The sequence below is a fragment of the Corticium candelabrum genome, chromosome 1, assembly GCF_963422355.1.
Source record: "Corticium candelabrum chromosome 1, ooCorCand1.1, whole genome shotgun sequence".
Lineage (NCBI taxonomy): Eukaryota > Metazoa > Porifera > Homoscleromorpha > Homosclerophorida > Plakinidae > Corticium > Corticium candelabrum.
The window spans coordinates 13,377,698-13,393,590 of record NC_085085.1 but is presented as its reverse complement, the minus strand read 5'-3'; the positions used below and the strand labels follow the sequence as shown (position 1 = coordinate 13,393,590).

At 41.2% G+C, this 15,893-nt stretch overlaps 3 protein-coding genes across 3 annotated transcripts; 2 read left to right on the top strand and 1 right to left on the bottom strand.

Annotated features, from left to right (window-relative positions):
- The first annotated feature begins 2,022 nt into the window (after nucleotides 1-2,022).
- Nucleotides 2,023-6,839, top strand: LOC134181379 (roundabout homolog 1-like). The gene is made up of 10 exons (XM_062648650.1): nucleotides 2,023-2,352; nucleotides 2,424-2,475; nucleotides 2,546-2,599; nucleotides 2,665-2,757; nucleotides 2,953-3,219; nucleotides 4,386-4,658; nucleotides 4,738-5,007; nucleotides 5,478-5,723; nucleotides 5,804-6,097; nucleotides 6,155-6,839. Exons 1-10 carry the CDS (start codon nucleotides 2,029-2,031, stop codon nucleotides 6,538-6,540), a joined length of 2,259 nt encoding a protein of 752 aa, XP_062504634.1. The 5' UTR covers nucleotides 2,023-2,028; the 3' UTR covers nucleotides 6,541-6,839.
- Nucleotides 6,840-7,601: 762 nt separating this feature from the next.
- LOC134181388 (roundabout homolog 1-like) lies at nucleotides 7,602-12,000 on the top strand. Its single transcript, XM_062648662.1, has 10 exons — nucleotides 7,602-7,940; nucleotides 8,002-8,053; nucleotides 8,124-8,177; nucleotides 8,237-8,329; nucleotides 8,442-8,708; nucleotides 9,677-9,949; nucleotides 10,030-10,299; nucleotides 10,748-10,993; nucleotides 11,069-11,359; nucleotides 11,423-12,000. The coding sequence occupies exons 1-10, from the start codon at nucleotides 7,620-7,622 to the stop codon at nucleotides 11,806-11,808; spliced, it is 2,253 nt and encodes a 750-aa protein (XP_062504646.1). The 5' UTR covers nucleotides 7,602-7,619; the 3' UTR covers nucleotides 11,809-12,000.
- A 1,205-nt stretch (nucleotides 12,001-13,205) lies between these two features.
- On the bottom strand, nucleotides 13,206-15,820 carry LOC134177328 (uncharacterized). Its single transcript, XM_062644106.1, has 5 exons — nucleotides 15,753-15,820; nucleotides 15,563-15,689; nucleotides 15,406-15,491; nucleotides 15,063-15,204; nucleotides 13,206-14,909 (listed from the first exon to the last, which is right to left on the bottom strand). Exons 1-5 carry the CDS (start codon nucleotides 15,807-15,809, stop codon nucleotides 13,444-13,446), a joined length of 1,878 nt encoding a protein of 625 aa, XP_062500090.1. The 5' UTR covers nucleotides 15,810-15,820; the 3' UTR covers nucleotides 13,206-13,443.
- Nucleotides 15,821-15,893: the final 73 nt, after the last annotated feature.

The following is a 15,893-nucleotide window of genomic DNA, read 5'->3' as shown; positions in this document are numbered from 1 at the left end:
TGGCTCAAAGTACAGTACAACCAGTTAGGCTAACATCGAGTGAGTGTTAATTAAGTGCTATTCTACCTTTATAGTCTACTAATCTAATTATCTAAAACCACTCCTTACATTGCCCGCCTTGGTTTTATGACCCATGACCTTACTCTCACATTTTTCGGCCAAACGGATGGGTCTAGCACCGTGTCCTTTGCTTGTAATGGTATTCTTACTCGAGCACTTCGTGAGCAACTGTATACCTTGACGTTTAGATTCCAACCTTTCTGTCAACTCCACACATCTCAAAATTCCTTTCTCACACCCACCAAAGACTTGACGCCTGAGACTTTCAACAAAAGTCCATTTGTTCTCAACCAATTCTTTCTTTGCCGTGCCACTTTGCCTGCTATCAGCTAAGGAAACCTCACTTCTCTTTTCACGCATCGCACTATTCTTCATTGACTTGTTTTCTGGTCTTTCCTGCTAGATCTTGTTCTGTCCAAACTTTATTTTTCAGTATAACTGTCAACCTGCGCACTTTTCTCCACACTGCATTTCTCCTTCATAGTCACACCCATTGAATCCACCTCGTCCTGTGCCTTTTATTTTTGCCTTTTTAATTTTGGCATGATTGCTGTCACCTCACTCGCCTTCTGTCGAATGATCTTCAATTCCTCACCAATCTCCTGAATAATACCATGAAAGTCTCTTTTCAAGTTTGACGTCATCTCTCGTAATATCCCATCACAGTCAAGCCCAGCTGTGCTAATGTCACAGGCAAGGCTCTCTTTAGTAGAATTCACAGTCCCCACTAACTCATTTGACATGCTGGAAGCAACCTTCTTCATTATGACTCCTCCGTCAACAGCTTCCAATGATACACGAGGAAGTATATTTATGTCAATGACTGCAAACTTTGGTAAGTTGACTTCGACTCTGTCAGCTTCCATCAAAAGCATCAGTATGTCTACATCCTCTCAGCTTTCTTTTTTAATCCTGTGTTCTTTCTAGTTATTTTCCTCACATGACTCAACTCCTTCGAATTTGAGACAGCTTCAAGTACCAAGTTCTTTTTCGTTTCTATCTCTCCTGCCTCAAAATCCGACTTTGCGTTTCCGAGTGTTTCGATAGGAAAGCAATGCATTTACAAACAAACAACGCTCCAGAATCGTTCGTGTTAGGGTTAGGGTTAGAGTCCAGAGTTAGAGTTAGGGTTAGGGTTAGGGTTAGGGTTATGGGTTAGGGTTAGGGTTAGGGTTATGGGTTAGAGTTAGACTGTAAAGAGTTGCTTTTCTGTCGACACAGTGCTCAACCTGGATCTCCCATATACGTTTCTTTTACGAGTGCTTTAATTAAGTAAACAGTAGAATGTAGATAGTCTTAATTAATTAACTCAGTCTTACTCTGCCCTCGTCATTCCCATATCGTCAATCCTTGGCAGAAAGAATGTTCCTGTCTTGTTCCCTAATTGTTGATTGTTACTGTTTGTCCCCTGCTGCAACTGTGTAGGTGTCCTAGGTGCTATAGCCATGGCAACTGCATTGCAGCAATTACCTATTTCTACTGCCTGTTTAATTAAACACATCTAGGAGCCTAGAATATGAAAGTTCTAGATCATCCAGATCTGATTTGCTTCAAATTCGAAAAACCCTTTTTACAGTAAACACACATATGGACGTCAAAAAGATTTTGTCAACGCAACAACACCTAGACGCTAGTTGTGCACTAATACAACCAACTAAACTACACAAGCTTTGGTGTAGCAAGATGATCATGAAGTTGGTGAAATCTAGAACGGAGTCAAAGGTCCGTGGATCTACAAAAGTAAAAATTAGATACAGTATCATGCAAACATTCATGCAAACAACATTATTATAGTCGACCATTAACTCTATGAAAAAGTACCTCTAATTATGGCAACCTACAGTCAATCAATCACGTAGCATGTATTGTAAGAGAGGAGTAGAAATCCACTCGCTTAATTACCAGTTAGCGCGCTACTCTGAAAACGTGTGCCCATGCTACGCTTGGGATTCCGAGGAAAGATTCAACATGGCGGAAACCAGTAAACATGCGAGCAGGTCGCGATTGGCTTGGTGTGGGCGTCTAATTCTTTACAGCACTCCAGTTGCAACCTGCCTACTGTTTGCAGTCAGCCTCTACAATCTCTACGAGGTATCCCAACACGAGAGAAAACTGATCCACCTAGAGCAGCACGTCTTTCATCATCATCGACGTGATTTCAGAGACAGGCATGACGCCGCGGAGCCAGTACAACCAGAAGAGATTATACGCCGTCACGCAAGAGCTTTGGGCAGTGAAGAGAGCAGCGCTTCTTTGTTTGAAGAGTATTTCATTTGGCTAGCTGAGTTACAGGTAGATTTTCTCTCGTATTAGTTTATCTAGTGACCAACCTTTTGCACCAGCGCATTATATTGTTTGTGCAGCTCCGTTCGCTCAAACTAACTTGCTCAAACAACGAAAGTCTTTGCATACAAGGTAACGCGATCGACAATATCAATTATAATGTCTCTTTGGGAACGCCCATTGTACAATTCTACTTTTGTAGGCCCGAAAGGGAGCGTTGGTTCAAAAGGAGACGGTGGCGCACCCGGCATTCCAGGTTTCTCACTAGTCTTTTTGTCAGCAGTGCTTTTGCATGAATGTTTTTGTCTCTAACTCACGCAGGCGATAGAGGTGAGAAAGGTGAGACAGGCCCAATGGGATTTCCAGGTCCAAAAGGAGCCAAGGGAGAAACTGGAGAACGTGGCGAAAGCATTGGTAAGTGTTCACGACAGCGAACAATCAGTTTACTAGATTTAGAAGATTTACTTATTGCGTGGCACCAGCACTAGAGTGGACAACTGTCTATACTCTAGCGCTTGGTGTCACGCAATAAATCTAGTAAAACTGATTGTTCGTTGTCGTGAACACTTATACCAATGCTTAAAAGATCTTATCTATTTTTTCGTGCAGAGCCTCCTGTAATTACTACAAAGCCAGCAAATGCAATCATTGCAGTCTCAGAAAGTGCTAGATTGGATTGTCAAGCCAGTGGTTTTCCTCGACCAGAGATTCGTTGGTTGAGAGTTGATTCCAACTTGCCTCTGTCTCGTTCATCCATATCTCCGAACGGAACTCTCACTATCACAGACACTCGTCGACACGATACCGGAACGTACGTTTGTGTGGCAAAAAATATATTTGGAGTGGCTAAGGCGTACGCACCACTGGTGGTACAAAGTAAGGAGAGTTGATCTAATTAATTAAAATTGGAATAGGTTTGCACAATTTAGTAAATAAATGAATGGTCTGCATGTTCTTTGATATTATTGGTTGTTGATATATAATATACATCTTTGCATATCCGAAGCCCTTGGTTTTACTATACAAAGAAAGACGTTCAGTTTTGGAAAATGTTTGGGTTTTTCATGACCACCCTGTTAGCGCGCGTTAAAGACATACTGGTTCAATGCTTTTATTGTACAAACCAACACTAGAGGGATACCTTGTCTGCATGAGAAGCGCAGTTCTTGTTCCTGTAACTATTACACTGTCTACTAGTAAGCAGTTGAGATATGAGTGAATGCACTCACTCTAGCTACATGTATAGCGAGCGGTGGATATGTGTTACGGTCGGTACTAGAGAGTACAATTTCGTACTCGGTCAGCTGTAGCACCGTGCTCCCAAGGTACACCAATAAACCAAGGCTTGTTCAAATAGCGTTTTAAAGCCAAGTCCTCGGTACCCCTAGAAGGAGAAGCACTATGCACAGTAATAAAATGCATGCAAGTCTCTTTGGCATGACACTAGAAAGTAGATAGGCTATAGCTTCACATTTCTGTCTGTCACAGGTACAACAACCTCATTTACTTATATTCAAGCCAATTATTGTTAGTTTAACTTAAAGTAAACCAACTACTAGAGACTGCGTATACATACTGAAGTAGTACGACAAACTTGACTGGTTGCAGCGAGGGTTTCAACACAAGTACCTATTTCCAAAATTTCTGACAAAATCCGTTTCGCTAGCAACCGGCATATAGATAGCTATACGATCTGGACGACGTTTTACTTTTCTCAAAGGTCGTATACTATAATGATTCTAGAATCAAAGAAGTCTAAAGCGGTATGGGAACGTTTAAAGTCCTTCCTTTGTTTACATTGGCTGCCAATTGTTGCTGTTGTTACCATTATATATAGTGGGTTCAACAACGTCACTGCTACGGTCGCAGCGTTGCTAAACATCTGCATTCCTTCTCTAACAGCCCGTAACCCCATTTGTTGCTGCATTTACGCTCAGTTGTACTTTACTGGCAATGCAGCGTTTTTATTACAACGCAACATAATGCACCATCTCAACTTTTAGTTTAATATACTATATTGTACATAAAAGTGTTTTTCATAGTTCCCGTATCTTTCGTGGCCGTCCCTACTGCAACAGTAATAGTGCAACCCGGTCAGACGGTGAGGTTGGAATGTTCGGCATCAGGAGATCCAGAACCAACCGTTTCGTGGTCTCACGTATCCAATGCGTCGTCGTCTCGCGAAATGACAGTTACTTCAAACGGAAGTATGTTGATTGAGAATGTGAAAAATGAAGACGAAGGAATCTACTTCTGTACTGCAACAAATGCATTCGGATCAAAGAGACACTCTGTCACACTGCAGCTGCAAGATAGTAAGCTCTAAATAATAAAATGTCCAAGTAAAATGATCATGTTACTGTGTCATTTCAATTTTGATCATGACTTCGGCAGGTCTCACTGATTCGCTTGTGGACGGGGTTCACGTGGTGAATAACACGGATGCTTTCTTGAAATGTAAACTCTGTCCCATGCCGGGATTCTCTTTCACTTGGGAGAGAAAAGGAGATGAACTACCGCCCAACAAGACGGAGAGCTATAACTGTTCACTTGTCATTAGAAAAGTGAGACTAGAAGACACCGGAAACTATAGCTGCATTGGCAAGACAAAATCAAGATTGTCATCTCTTGTCATCAGAGAAGACATGCCACTTACAGTGAGAGGTTAGAGACCGACATCAAGTCAAATACTAGCTGCATTACAAATGCACCAAAATATATACTTATTGACTACTGACCCTTTTGAAAATTATAGCATGTGCACATGTGTTTGCGCGCGCGCGCGCGCGCGCGTGTGTGTGTGTGTGTGTGTGTGTGTAGTCAGGCAGACAGACAGGTGTGGGTGCGCGCGCTAATACTGTAGATATAACATATGTATTTCAAACTGAAGTTGTGAGTTACGTTTTATGGCAGTTGCACACAAGCACGCACGCACTTCACTTTTTGTTGATTATTACACATACACTGTTTTATCAAAATTTTAAAATTACAAATTTTTTGATCATTTAATAATTGAATTGTGTGTTGTAATTGTAACTAAAGTTGATCACGTGAGTTGCTCCACAGTCCATTTACACCTACCTGTATACCATTTTTACTTATTATTAAATTGATTTAATTTTTTATCTTACAAGGTGCTGCACGTGTGACCAGCAAGTTTCCTGAATTCCTCTCTGTCTCGTCAGGAAAAAGTGTAGTGTTGCAATGTGATGGAGTTGGTCCGCCGGCTCCTGACGTTTACTGGACAAGAGGATCCGTCCGTCTAAGGACCAACAAGCCAGGAAAATTAAGGATTAAAAACGTAACAGTCCACAATACCGGCATATACAGCTGTCACGCTGTTAACTATTTAGGTCACGACGTGAAAAACGCAAAAATATGTAAGAAACATGATTGTTTGCTCCTATCAAACTCTTAATTAAATCATGATACTGATTTTCATGTACATGTACGTGTATAGTTGTCACTCAAGTTGAATTCATTTCTCGTCCACCTTCGTTTATCAATGCCTCTTACTCTCAGAAAATTGAGATTAACTGCACAGCTCGTATGGCTCCAGGCATACCAGCGTATACACACTGGAGGTTTCCAAGCAAGTCTTCGGTTTCGTGTGGAACAGAGATCATACAAAATCGTACAGTATTGCCTAATGGCACCCTCGTCATCGAAAATGCGGATTGGCGAGATGGGGGATCGTACGTGTGTTATGCGGGAGGAAACGCGATTGCTGCTGTAGTCAACATTTCTGTACCAGGTAAATATCACTTTTAGTAATTGAATATACTGCATGTATACGAAATGTGTCTCACAGTGAATACGAGTTGGATGCTAGAGAGTGATAATTGTAACGGTTTCCGTCGATCAACTCACGACAGCTCGGTATATTATGCAGTGTCCATGTCTAACAAATGGGACAAATTCAAAGAGTACGACTGTCCCAACGGATATCATTGGGCGTGCACTGAAGAGGGAAAAAGAATATTCACTGGCAGCAGGCGTTACTCCTACACGTACACTTACCGTAGCCAATGTGGGTGGAATGGTTACGAATTTCAGGGAGTAGAAAGGTATTATTTCAGATTTCGCGATTCGGTTTCGACTAATGCGCACAAGCACGCAGGAAAGTACGACTACAGCAACCTGCAATACAGCAGCACTACCAACTCGTTTGCTGGCATCGTTTGCATCGAGAATTGAAATGTCTCTGCTACTAGTTATTGCAGCTCTTCTCAAACTTCGTATTTGTCAACTTACATATTATATGACTGCAAACCTTTATGTGATTATGAAACGTCGTATGCCAGGTGTCGTCAATGCGCCTTGATGATAACGTTGTCAACTAGATTAATTATTAGGACACGTGCTTGACTTCCCTGCTGAGGGTACTACAAATCGGATTGGCTGCTAGTTAATAATTTGGTGTGTTGTGTCGACCTAGAAATAGCATGTTCAGCATCTAACAGCTGCGTCTCCGTCGACGCATCAGAAAGTTCGCGTGTTCTTGTCCGTCTTCTGCTGCATGCAACAGTAAGTCTACGTATCCTAGCTATGGCAACAGCAATTAATAACATGATGCTAATTTTATAATCACAGCTGCTGAGCATTTCATATGCATAATCCCTATTACTGGATAGGATCTCATTCGATTCAAATTCGAAAAACCTTTCTCACGGTAATCTAAACCTTTAGATAGACTGGCATTGAAAGAGACTCCAGCAGCATACCAATAATGTTTAATGTGTATCCAATGCTTTTGGCTTCAAATACATATTAGTAAGCGATCTCGGCATCTAGACACATCTGTCAACGAACGTCACTAGACTATAGCTTAGTGCTATAATCGTCAGTCTATATATATAGGAGTGTCAGGGTTGTGTACTGCAGGTGAACATGTGTAATAGACATTCGCTTTTGATGTCACGGCGACTCTTACACGTATTTAGGTTGGCTTGACGCTGGAATGCAACGTACCCTAGCAAGCGTGTACAGTACGTACAAGTGTGGCGTTTCGCATTGTAGGGCGATTTGGTGACAGCTAATTAGTTCTTACAATCAAAAACGCGTAAAGTAGCTTCGTAGTGCTCGCTTCTCCTTCCAACAGATGAATACATACAACGAATACGTAGCAATTCCGGCAAAACCTCGTGTGATTCACGTGCGTTTCGCTCAGCGACTGCGCGGAAGAGCCTGGCTTGCGAGGCTACCTCTTGAAAGTGTGAACTCGTGATGCGCTTGGGATTCCGAGGGTAGACCTAGATTCCTGCTAGAGATTCAACATGGCGGAAACAAGCAAACGTGCGAGCAGTTCGCGATTGGCTTGGTGTGGGCGTCTAATTCTCTACAGCACTCCGGTTGCAACTTGCCTGCTGGTTGCAGTCAGCCTTTACAATTTCTACGAGCTATCCCAACATGAGAGGAAACTGCTCTATCTGCAGCAGCACGTCTTTCATCATCATCATCATCGACGTGATTTCAGAGACATGCATGACGCTACAGAGCCAGAAGATAGTCAGCGCCGTCACGCAAGAGCTCTGAGCAATGAAGAGAGCAGCGCTTCTTTGTTTGAAGAGTACTTCACTAAGATAGCAGAGTTACAGGTGGTTTCTCTCATATCTAGTGACCAACCCATTGCACTAGCGTATTATGTTGTTTGTACAGCTTCGTTCACTCGAGACAACTTGCGCAAGCAACGAGAGACTTTGCATTCAAGGTAATGCGATCTCCATTGTCTGTTTAGGTGTCTCTGGGAACGCCCCCATTGTACAATTCTACTTTTTCAGGCCCGAAAGGGAGCGTTGGTCCAAAAGGAGACGATGGCGCACCCGGCGTTTCAGGTTTCTCACTAGTCTTTCTGTCAGCAGTGCTTTTGCATGAATGTTTTTGTCTCATGCAGGCGATAGTGGCGAAAAAGGTGAGACAGGCCCAATGGGATTTCCAGGTCCAAAAGGAGCTAAAGGAGAAACTGGAAAACGCGGCGAAAGCATTGGTAAGTGTTCACGAGAGCGAACAATCAGTTTACTAGATTTAGAAGATTTATTTATTGCGTGACACCAGCGCTCTATGGTATAGACAAAATGTTATCTATTTATTTCGTGCAGAGCCTCCTGTAATTACTACAAAGCCAGCAAATGCGATCATTGCAGTCTCAGAAAGTGCTAAATTGGATTGTCAAGCCAGTGGTTTTCCTCGACCAGAGATTCGCTGGTTGAAAGTTGATTCCAACTTGCCGCTGTCTCGTTCATCCATATCTCCCAACGGAACTCTCACTATTACCGACACTCGTCGACACGATACCGGAACGTATGTTTGTGTGGCAGAAAACATATTTGGAGTGGCTAAGGCGTACGCACCACTGGTGGTACAAAGTAAGGAAAGTTGATCTAATTAAAATTAGAATAGCTTTCACACAATTTACTAATTAGATAAACAAAATGGTCTGCTCTTTGATAATGTATTGGTTGTTAATCATATACACTACACTTACTGACTACATCTTGGCATAGCCAAAGCCCTTTGTTCAAAGATACCATGGAAGACGTTCAGCTTTGTAGAATGTTGGGTTACCCTGTTTTCTATATAGTGCGCGCTAGAGCACAAGACGCAACTGATGACATCTATATAGCGTCACAAGCATGTTCAATGCTTTTATTTTACAATAGGCCAACATTTCAATTAAGCATGGGTACCTTGTTTGCATGAGATGAGTAAACGCCACTTCTTGTTCCCCTAACTAAGTAGTTGGGATATGAGTGGATGCACTCATCAAGTAATCATATGCATAACTATATACAATGGTGCATGTGCACGGTCAGTGGGTACAAACAGTATACAATTTCGTACTCAATCACACCTGTGATATGGTGCTCCTAAGGTACCATTTGTTCACATAGCGTTTCAAAGCCAAGTCCTCTGCACGTCTAGAAGAAGAAACACCACAGTAAAAAAAGCATGCATGTCTCTTCACGTTTCTGTCTGTCACAGATACAACAACCTCGTGTACATAATATTTCAAGCCAATAATGCAGAGCTTAAAGTAAACCACCTAAAAAGTTTTTGTGTTTGCAATAGTGGAACAGACAAACTTGAGTGGTTGCTAGCTGCGAGGATTTCGACACAAGCACCTAGTTCAAATTTCTGGCAAAACCCCATTTCGCTGGCAATCGGCAATTGAAAAAACGCCTCTAGAAACAATTAAAGAATTAAACACTCAGTTATATGATTGACTAATTTACTGGTGATGCATGCATCGTTCTTATTACAACGCAACAATATAATACACCATCTCAACTTTAGTTAATTAGTATTTTATTGTACATGAACGTGTTTTTCATAGTTCCCGTATCTTTCGTGGCTGTCCCTACTGCAACAGTAATAGTGCAACCCGGTCAGACGGTGAGGTTGGACTGTTCGGCATCAGGAGATCCAGAACCAACCGTTTCGTGGTCTCGCGTATCCAATGCGTCGTCGTTTCGCGAAATGACAGTTACTTCAAACGGAAGTATGTTGATTGAGAATGTGAAAAATGAAGACGAAGGAATCTACTTCTGTACTGCAACAAATGCATTCGGATCAAAGAGACACTCAGTCACACTGCAACTGCAAGACAGTAAGCTCTTTATAGATACTAAGAAATGCTAAAAAATAGTAGTAAAACGATCATGTTTGATTTGATCATGACTTCGGCAGGTCTCACTGATTCGCTTGTGGACGGGGTTCACGTGGTGAATAACACGGATGCTTTCTTGAAATGTAAACTCTGTCCCATGCCGGGATTCTCTTTCACTTGGGAGAGAAAAGGAGATGAACTACCGCCCAACAAGACGGAGATCTATAACTGCTCACTTGTCATTAGAAAAGTGAGACTAGAAGACACCGGAAACTATAGCTGCATTGGCAAAACAAAATCAAAGTTGTCATCTCTTCTCATCAGAGAAGACATACCACTTATAGTGAGAGGTTAGTTGGACTTACATTATATATACATTCAGTCAAATAGAAACTGCCACAGAAATGCTAGACTAGACACTTCTATTCGCTACTGACCTTTTTGAAAATTATACTGCGTGTGTAAGCAGACAGGCAGGTGTGGGTCGGTGCGCGCGCTAATACTGTAGATATAACAAATGTATTTCAAACTAAAGTTGTGAATACCCTATGGCAGTTGCACAAATTTCACACAAGCACGCACGCACTCTAGACTCTTTGTTAATTATTACATTTATACATTATTAATTTATACGTTTTTAATTTTAAATATTAAAATTATAAAATTTGATCTTTTAATAATTAAATTGTGTATTGTAACTAAAATTGATCAAATGTGAGTTGCTCCACAGTCCATTTACACCTACCTGTATACCATTTTTACTTATTATTAAATTGATTTAATTTCTTATCTTACAAGGTGCTGCACGTGTGACCAGCAAGTTTCCTGAATTCCTCTCTGTCTCGTCAGGAAAAAGTGTAGTGTTGCAATGTGATGGAGTTGGTCCGCCGGCTCCTGACGTTTACTGGACAAGAGGATCCGTCCGTCTAAGGACGAACAAGCCAGGAAAATTAAGGATTAAACACGCAACAGTCCACAATACCGGCATATACAGCTGTCACGCTGTTAACTATTTAGGTCACGACGTGAAAAACGCAAAAATATGTAAGAAACATAATTGTCTGCTCATGCATAACAAAGTCGTGATACTAATTTTCTTGTACGTGTACGTGCATGTAGTTGTCACTCAAGTTGAATTCATTTCTCGTCCACCTTTGTTTATCAATGCCTCTTCCTCACGGAAAATTGAGATTAACTGCACAGCTCGTATGGCTCCAGGCGTACCGGCGTATACACACTGGAGGTTTCCAAGCAAGTCGGTTTCGTGTGGAACAGAGGTCATACAAAATCGTACAGTATTGCCTAATGGCACCCTCGTCATCGAAAATGCGACTTGGCGAGATGAAGGGTCATACATGTGTTATGCGGGAGGAAACGCGATTGCTGCTGTAGTCAACATTTCTGTACCAGGTATAAATACCACTCTTAGTTCAGTTGATATTGCATTATATTGGTATGAAATGTGTCTCATAGCGAATACGAGTTGGATGCTGAAGAGCGATAATTGTAACGGTTTCCGTCGATCAACTCACGACAACTCGGTGTATTATGCAGTGTCTATGTCTAACAAATGGAACACATCCAAAGAGTACGACTGTCCCAACGGATATCATTGGGCGTGCACTGAAGAGGGAAAAAGAATATTCACTGGCAGCAGACGTTACTCCTACACGTACACTTACCATAGCCAATGTGGGTGGAATAGTTACGCATTTCAGGGAGTAGAAAGGTATTATTTCAGATTTCGCGATTCGCTTTCGACTAATGCTTACAAGCACGCAGGAGAGTACGACTACTACAACCTGCAATACAGCAGCGATACCAACTCGTTTGCTGGCATCGTTTGCATCGAGAATTGAAATGTCTTTGCTATCTTCGTGCATAATTATTGTAGCTCTTCCTGAACTCCGTCTTTCTCAGCATCTACGTGTCAAACCCTTATGTCATTTAGATATGGCGATTTTCAACTATAGATTGAAACACATGCATGCTTTAGTTCCTTGCTGAGTGTACAAGCAATCAGAGTGTGAAGTGTCGCTCTAGAACTAACGTTTCTCAGTTCAAAGTTTTGAATGTGTGGCTCGAAATTTAAGCGGTAACACCCTTGTCCCCGGCAACAAATCAAGCTTGCGGCAATTAGCTAGGAACTATATATATATATATATATATATATATATATATATATATATATATATATATATATATATATATATATATATATAGCTCGCTGCGCATTCGGCTTTCCCGCGGATATTCAATCCTAGCTAGACACCAGCTGAGTAGGTACAGTAAGGATGCGAAGAATCTAAAATGGCCACCCATACAAGCACATCCTAGCCAGATCTCTCAAAACTCAGCAAAAATCTCAGACCCACGTAACGCTCGACTTTACACGTTCCGAATGGTACCAGACTATTAACGCAAACACGCCTCAGAAGCCGTCTGTCGGTAATCAAAAAAACGCAATATCAGGCAGGCTAGCGCCTCACTCAAAGCAGCTACAGCGCCGTGAGTCATACGAAACGATTCGCTCTTGTCCGAGGAATTCTAATGACCCAACAGCTAGAACTGTGACCTTGTATCAGTCAACTGCTGCAACGCAGTTTACGTATATCCGCCAGCTGCTATTATCGTACAGACTGTACCATCAGTCAAAGTATCGAATCCCACGCTGCACGTGTTCCATCCAACCATGTACAACAGTAGCAACACAGACTGGAGCGAGACAAATACCACTTCATCTACGTAACTAAAAAATGAATGAAACAAGTATACAAACATTTTGAGAATATGATGGGTACATGTAGGGATGCAGGCGCGGATATACAATTTTTCGAAAGAGAGGGTCCAGTTGTATTATTAACCACGCCCCATAGCAGCTATATTTGACCTACGGAACTAGCAAACTCACTTCAATCTGCATGTATTAGGGTTATATAATTTCCTAGCATCATTAGATAATTATAGGCATATAGGTTTAGAATTGAACGAATTTACCATCCATCAAAACACTAGGGTACATTCAACAAACAAGATCTCGGCTGCAGTGGGCGTGTTGTTGCAGAGGAGGGGTCCTGAAACCCAGGACTTTCCGCGTGCTCGAGCTCGTGCCGAAAAGTGAAAATACTTCTGAGATTGATACAAGATAAAGAAACTTAAATAATTGAGAATTATCCAAATATTAATATTTTAACAAACTCCGGAAGAGTAAACACGCAGGTCAGGTCAGCAGCAACAAATGTTAGATCATCCCTATTGCTGATTCTGAATTTCAGATCAATTAAGTTAAGAGCAGTAGTGTTAAAATGATCTATTCCAGAGCATGTTTAATTAAATACCATTGAAATCTAGGCAAGGGTACCCCAAATGGCAACCTCACCAATAAAGTCATATCCATTAGTACTGTAACTGTGTTCTGTGTTGCATGACAGAAAAAGCAGAAGTTAAATTTTCATTATTTTATCATCCCAATTACTATCAATGTTTGTAATGTCTTATTTGAAATAAGCCAACAGTTCAGTAACAGCACTTGCTTTGCCCTTGTGCATCGTATCGAAGTCACTCTCTGAAATCCTTAGATCTAATGCCAATTTTTTGCACAACAAAGTGATTTCATCATCTGTAAATAAGGGAAGCACTGTGACCACTAGCTCAACATTAGATCCCACATGCTGCTGCCTACACCGGCAAACTAGCTCACGAAGATGTTGCCTCAGTTCTTCACATGACAAGCACCTGAGAGTAGCATGTGATCGAAGTGTTTGTTGTTTCAAATTCAACTTTGATTTCACCATTTCCAAACGTGCAGTCAGCTGACTGTCAACCTCATACTCATTTGTACTCTTAGTCAGTTCTTCCCTTAAAGCCTCGACAACTACTAAGTCAGATGTACATGATAGTGCATTCTTCAGCTGCTCCATATCTCTCTTCAGTCCAGACTTTCGAAATCTTGACTTCTCACACAGCCTATCAATTTCAATTTCAATGTGTCGCAGTTGACCAAATGAAAAACTATAGTCAACCTGTCTTTCAAGAATTGATATATGAGAATCATCCAATTCTCCACAAGATTCAACAGTATTTCTGTCACATGTTGCAATGTTTTGCAATTTGTTTTCAATAAATGGCTCATCATCCACTTCACTTTCATTATCTGCCTTTTCTTTCTCATTCATATCTTCTGTATGTTTTTCCTCATCGTTATTAGTCACAACTTCAGCAACAGAAGATACTGAAATAACTGGAGAATAGCTTGATTGGAAAGTTGCCAACATCTCTTCTAGCACACGAGAATCCACACTGTCTTGCCCAATAACTCCATGTAGTTGACTGCCAACATTATGCATCTGCACCACTTCTGATCTCACATGATAAATGAAATGTCGAGATTGCCATACAACTAGCCTGTAAATCTGTTCAATTACCTCTGATGATAACTGGCATTCAAGTGCCCTAGTCATTGCTTTAACAACTGAGTCACAAGATAAGCAAAATTTATCAGAAAGAAATCCCCTTGGTAGTGCATTGAAGCTTCGTTCATAGGAGTGTATATTTTCTGAATTGGGAAGTTCACCACATCTTGTTAGACGTGCTATTTTTTCAACACAGTTGGTAAATAGTAGTACGTGTACCAGTTCCGTGGATACTTTAAATGACAGTTCAACTGACAGTCGTGTAGCCACTTCCTTCAAAATTTGTCTAACTTCAACCTCACTGCAACTGGATCCCCCACTTGACATATACTCTGTCATCATCTCCTTAGCTAAATTCCACACAACCAGAGTATTACTATCGTCAGCCATTACACCAAGGCGAAATGCTAGGTAGTCGATGCATGCAATGGCAGCAACAACGTCTTCTTCCATTATTCCCATCATAGTCCTGGCAGTTGATAAGCCAATCGGTTCAAGTCGAAGATGTAAATTGTAAGCAAGATGAGCCACAATAAGAGGCACATTTTCTATGCACAGAACATGCAACAGACAACATTAACAACTGTTGGATTTCTTGGATAAACAGTTTGAACAAGCAATTAACTTAAAGCATTAAAATGTTTACACAAGCAAGACCTGACAAATTTTACCAAAAAGTCCACTTTATGCATGTATCACACCTATTGAAGTGAGGTCAGCAACACTGCTTGTGGAAGACTGGGAAATTTCTTCCATAGCCAGCACCTGGAAAGCCTCCAGAGCACACTTGCTAGATCTGACATCTACCATTGCAAACTTATGACGACGAGGTTCATAAAAGGGCTACAAAAATAGTTCAATTAGCACGAAAATACAACGTACACAGACTCTATATTAATAACTCGATTAACAAGCATTAAATACCTTCCTCAAGACTAACCAGATGTGGTAGTACTCTATCTAGCCTAATTTTGTTTTTGTTGCTATGCGTTGTCACACATGCAGCTAGAGACTAGTCAAAGCACAAACTGCTAAAATTCTTACCTCGTCAACTTCTTCATATCCCAAAAGGTAGACTAAGTGACAGACTAGAGGAGTTTCAGCTTCAACAGCACAAAAATTCATTTCCACTGAAATCATGTAAAATAGTCGACAAATTGATAGAATAACTTCACTATTAAAGTAACTGGTAATCACTTACGTGAATTTAGTGACCGTAAAGCTCTTCCTGTAACATTGAACTCCGTCAGCAAACAGTCTACGGCAAATTTCATCACTTTCAAGAAACAACGATACAGATGGGATGGTACAGCACTCTTCACTTCTTCCTGTCAGATACACAAACCCGTGCCTTAGGGCCTTACAATTCAGCTTTATTCTACTTATTTTACCATTGCTTCAGCTAGTACTTGTTTCGTTTCGTCACTCGCAGCCAACTTGAAGGCCATTGCGGGTGACCCTTCGGATACCCAGCAATGTGTGCGCGACCTAATTTTTGCCCTTGTCGATCCTACACTACATCAATCACTACA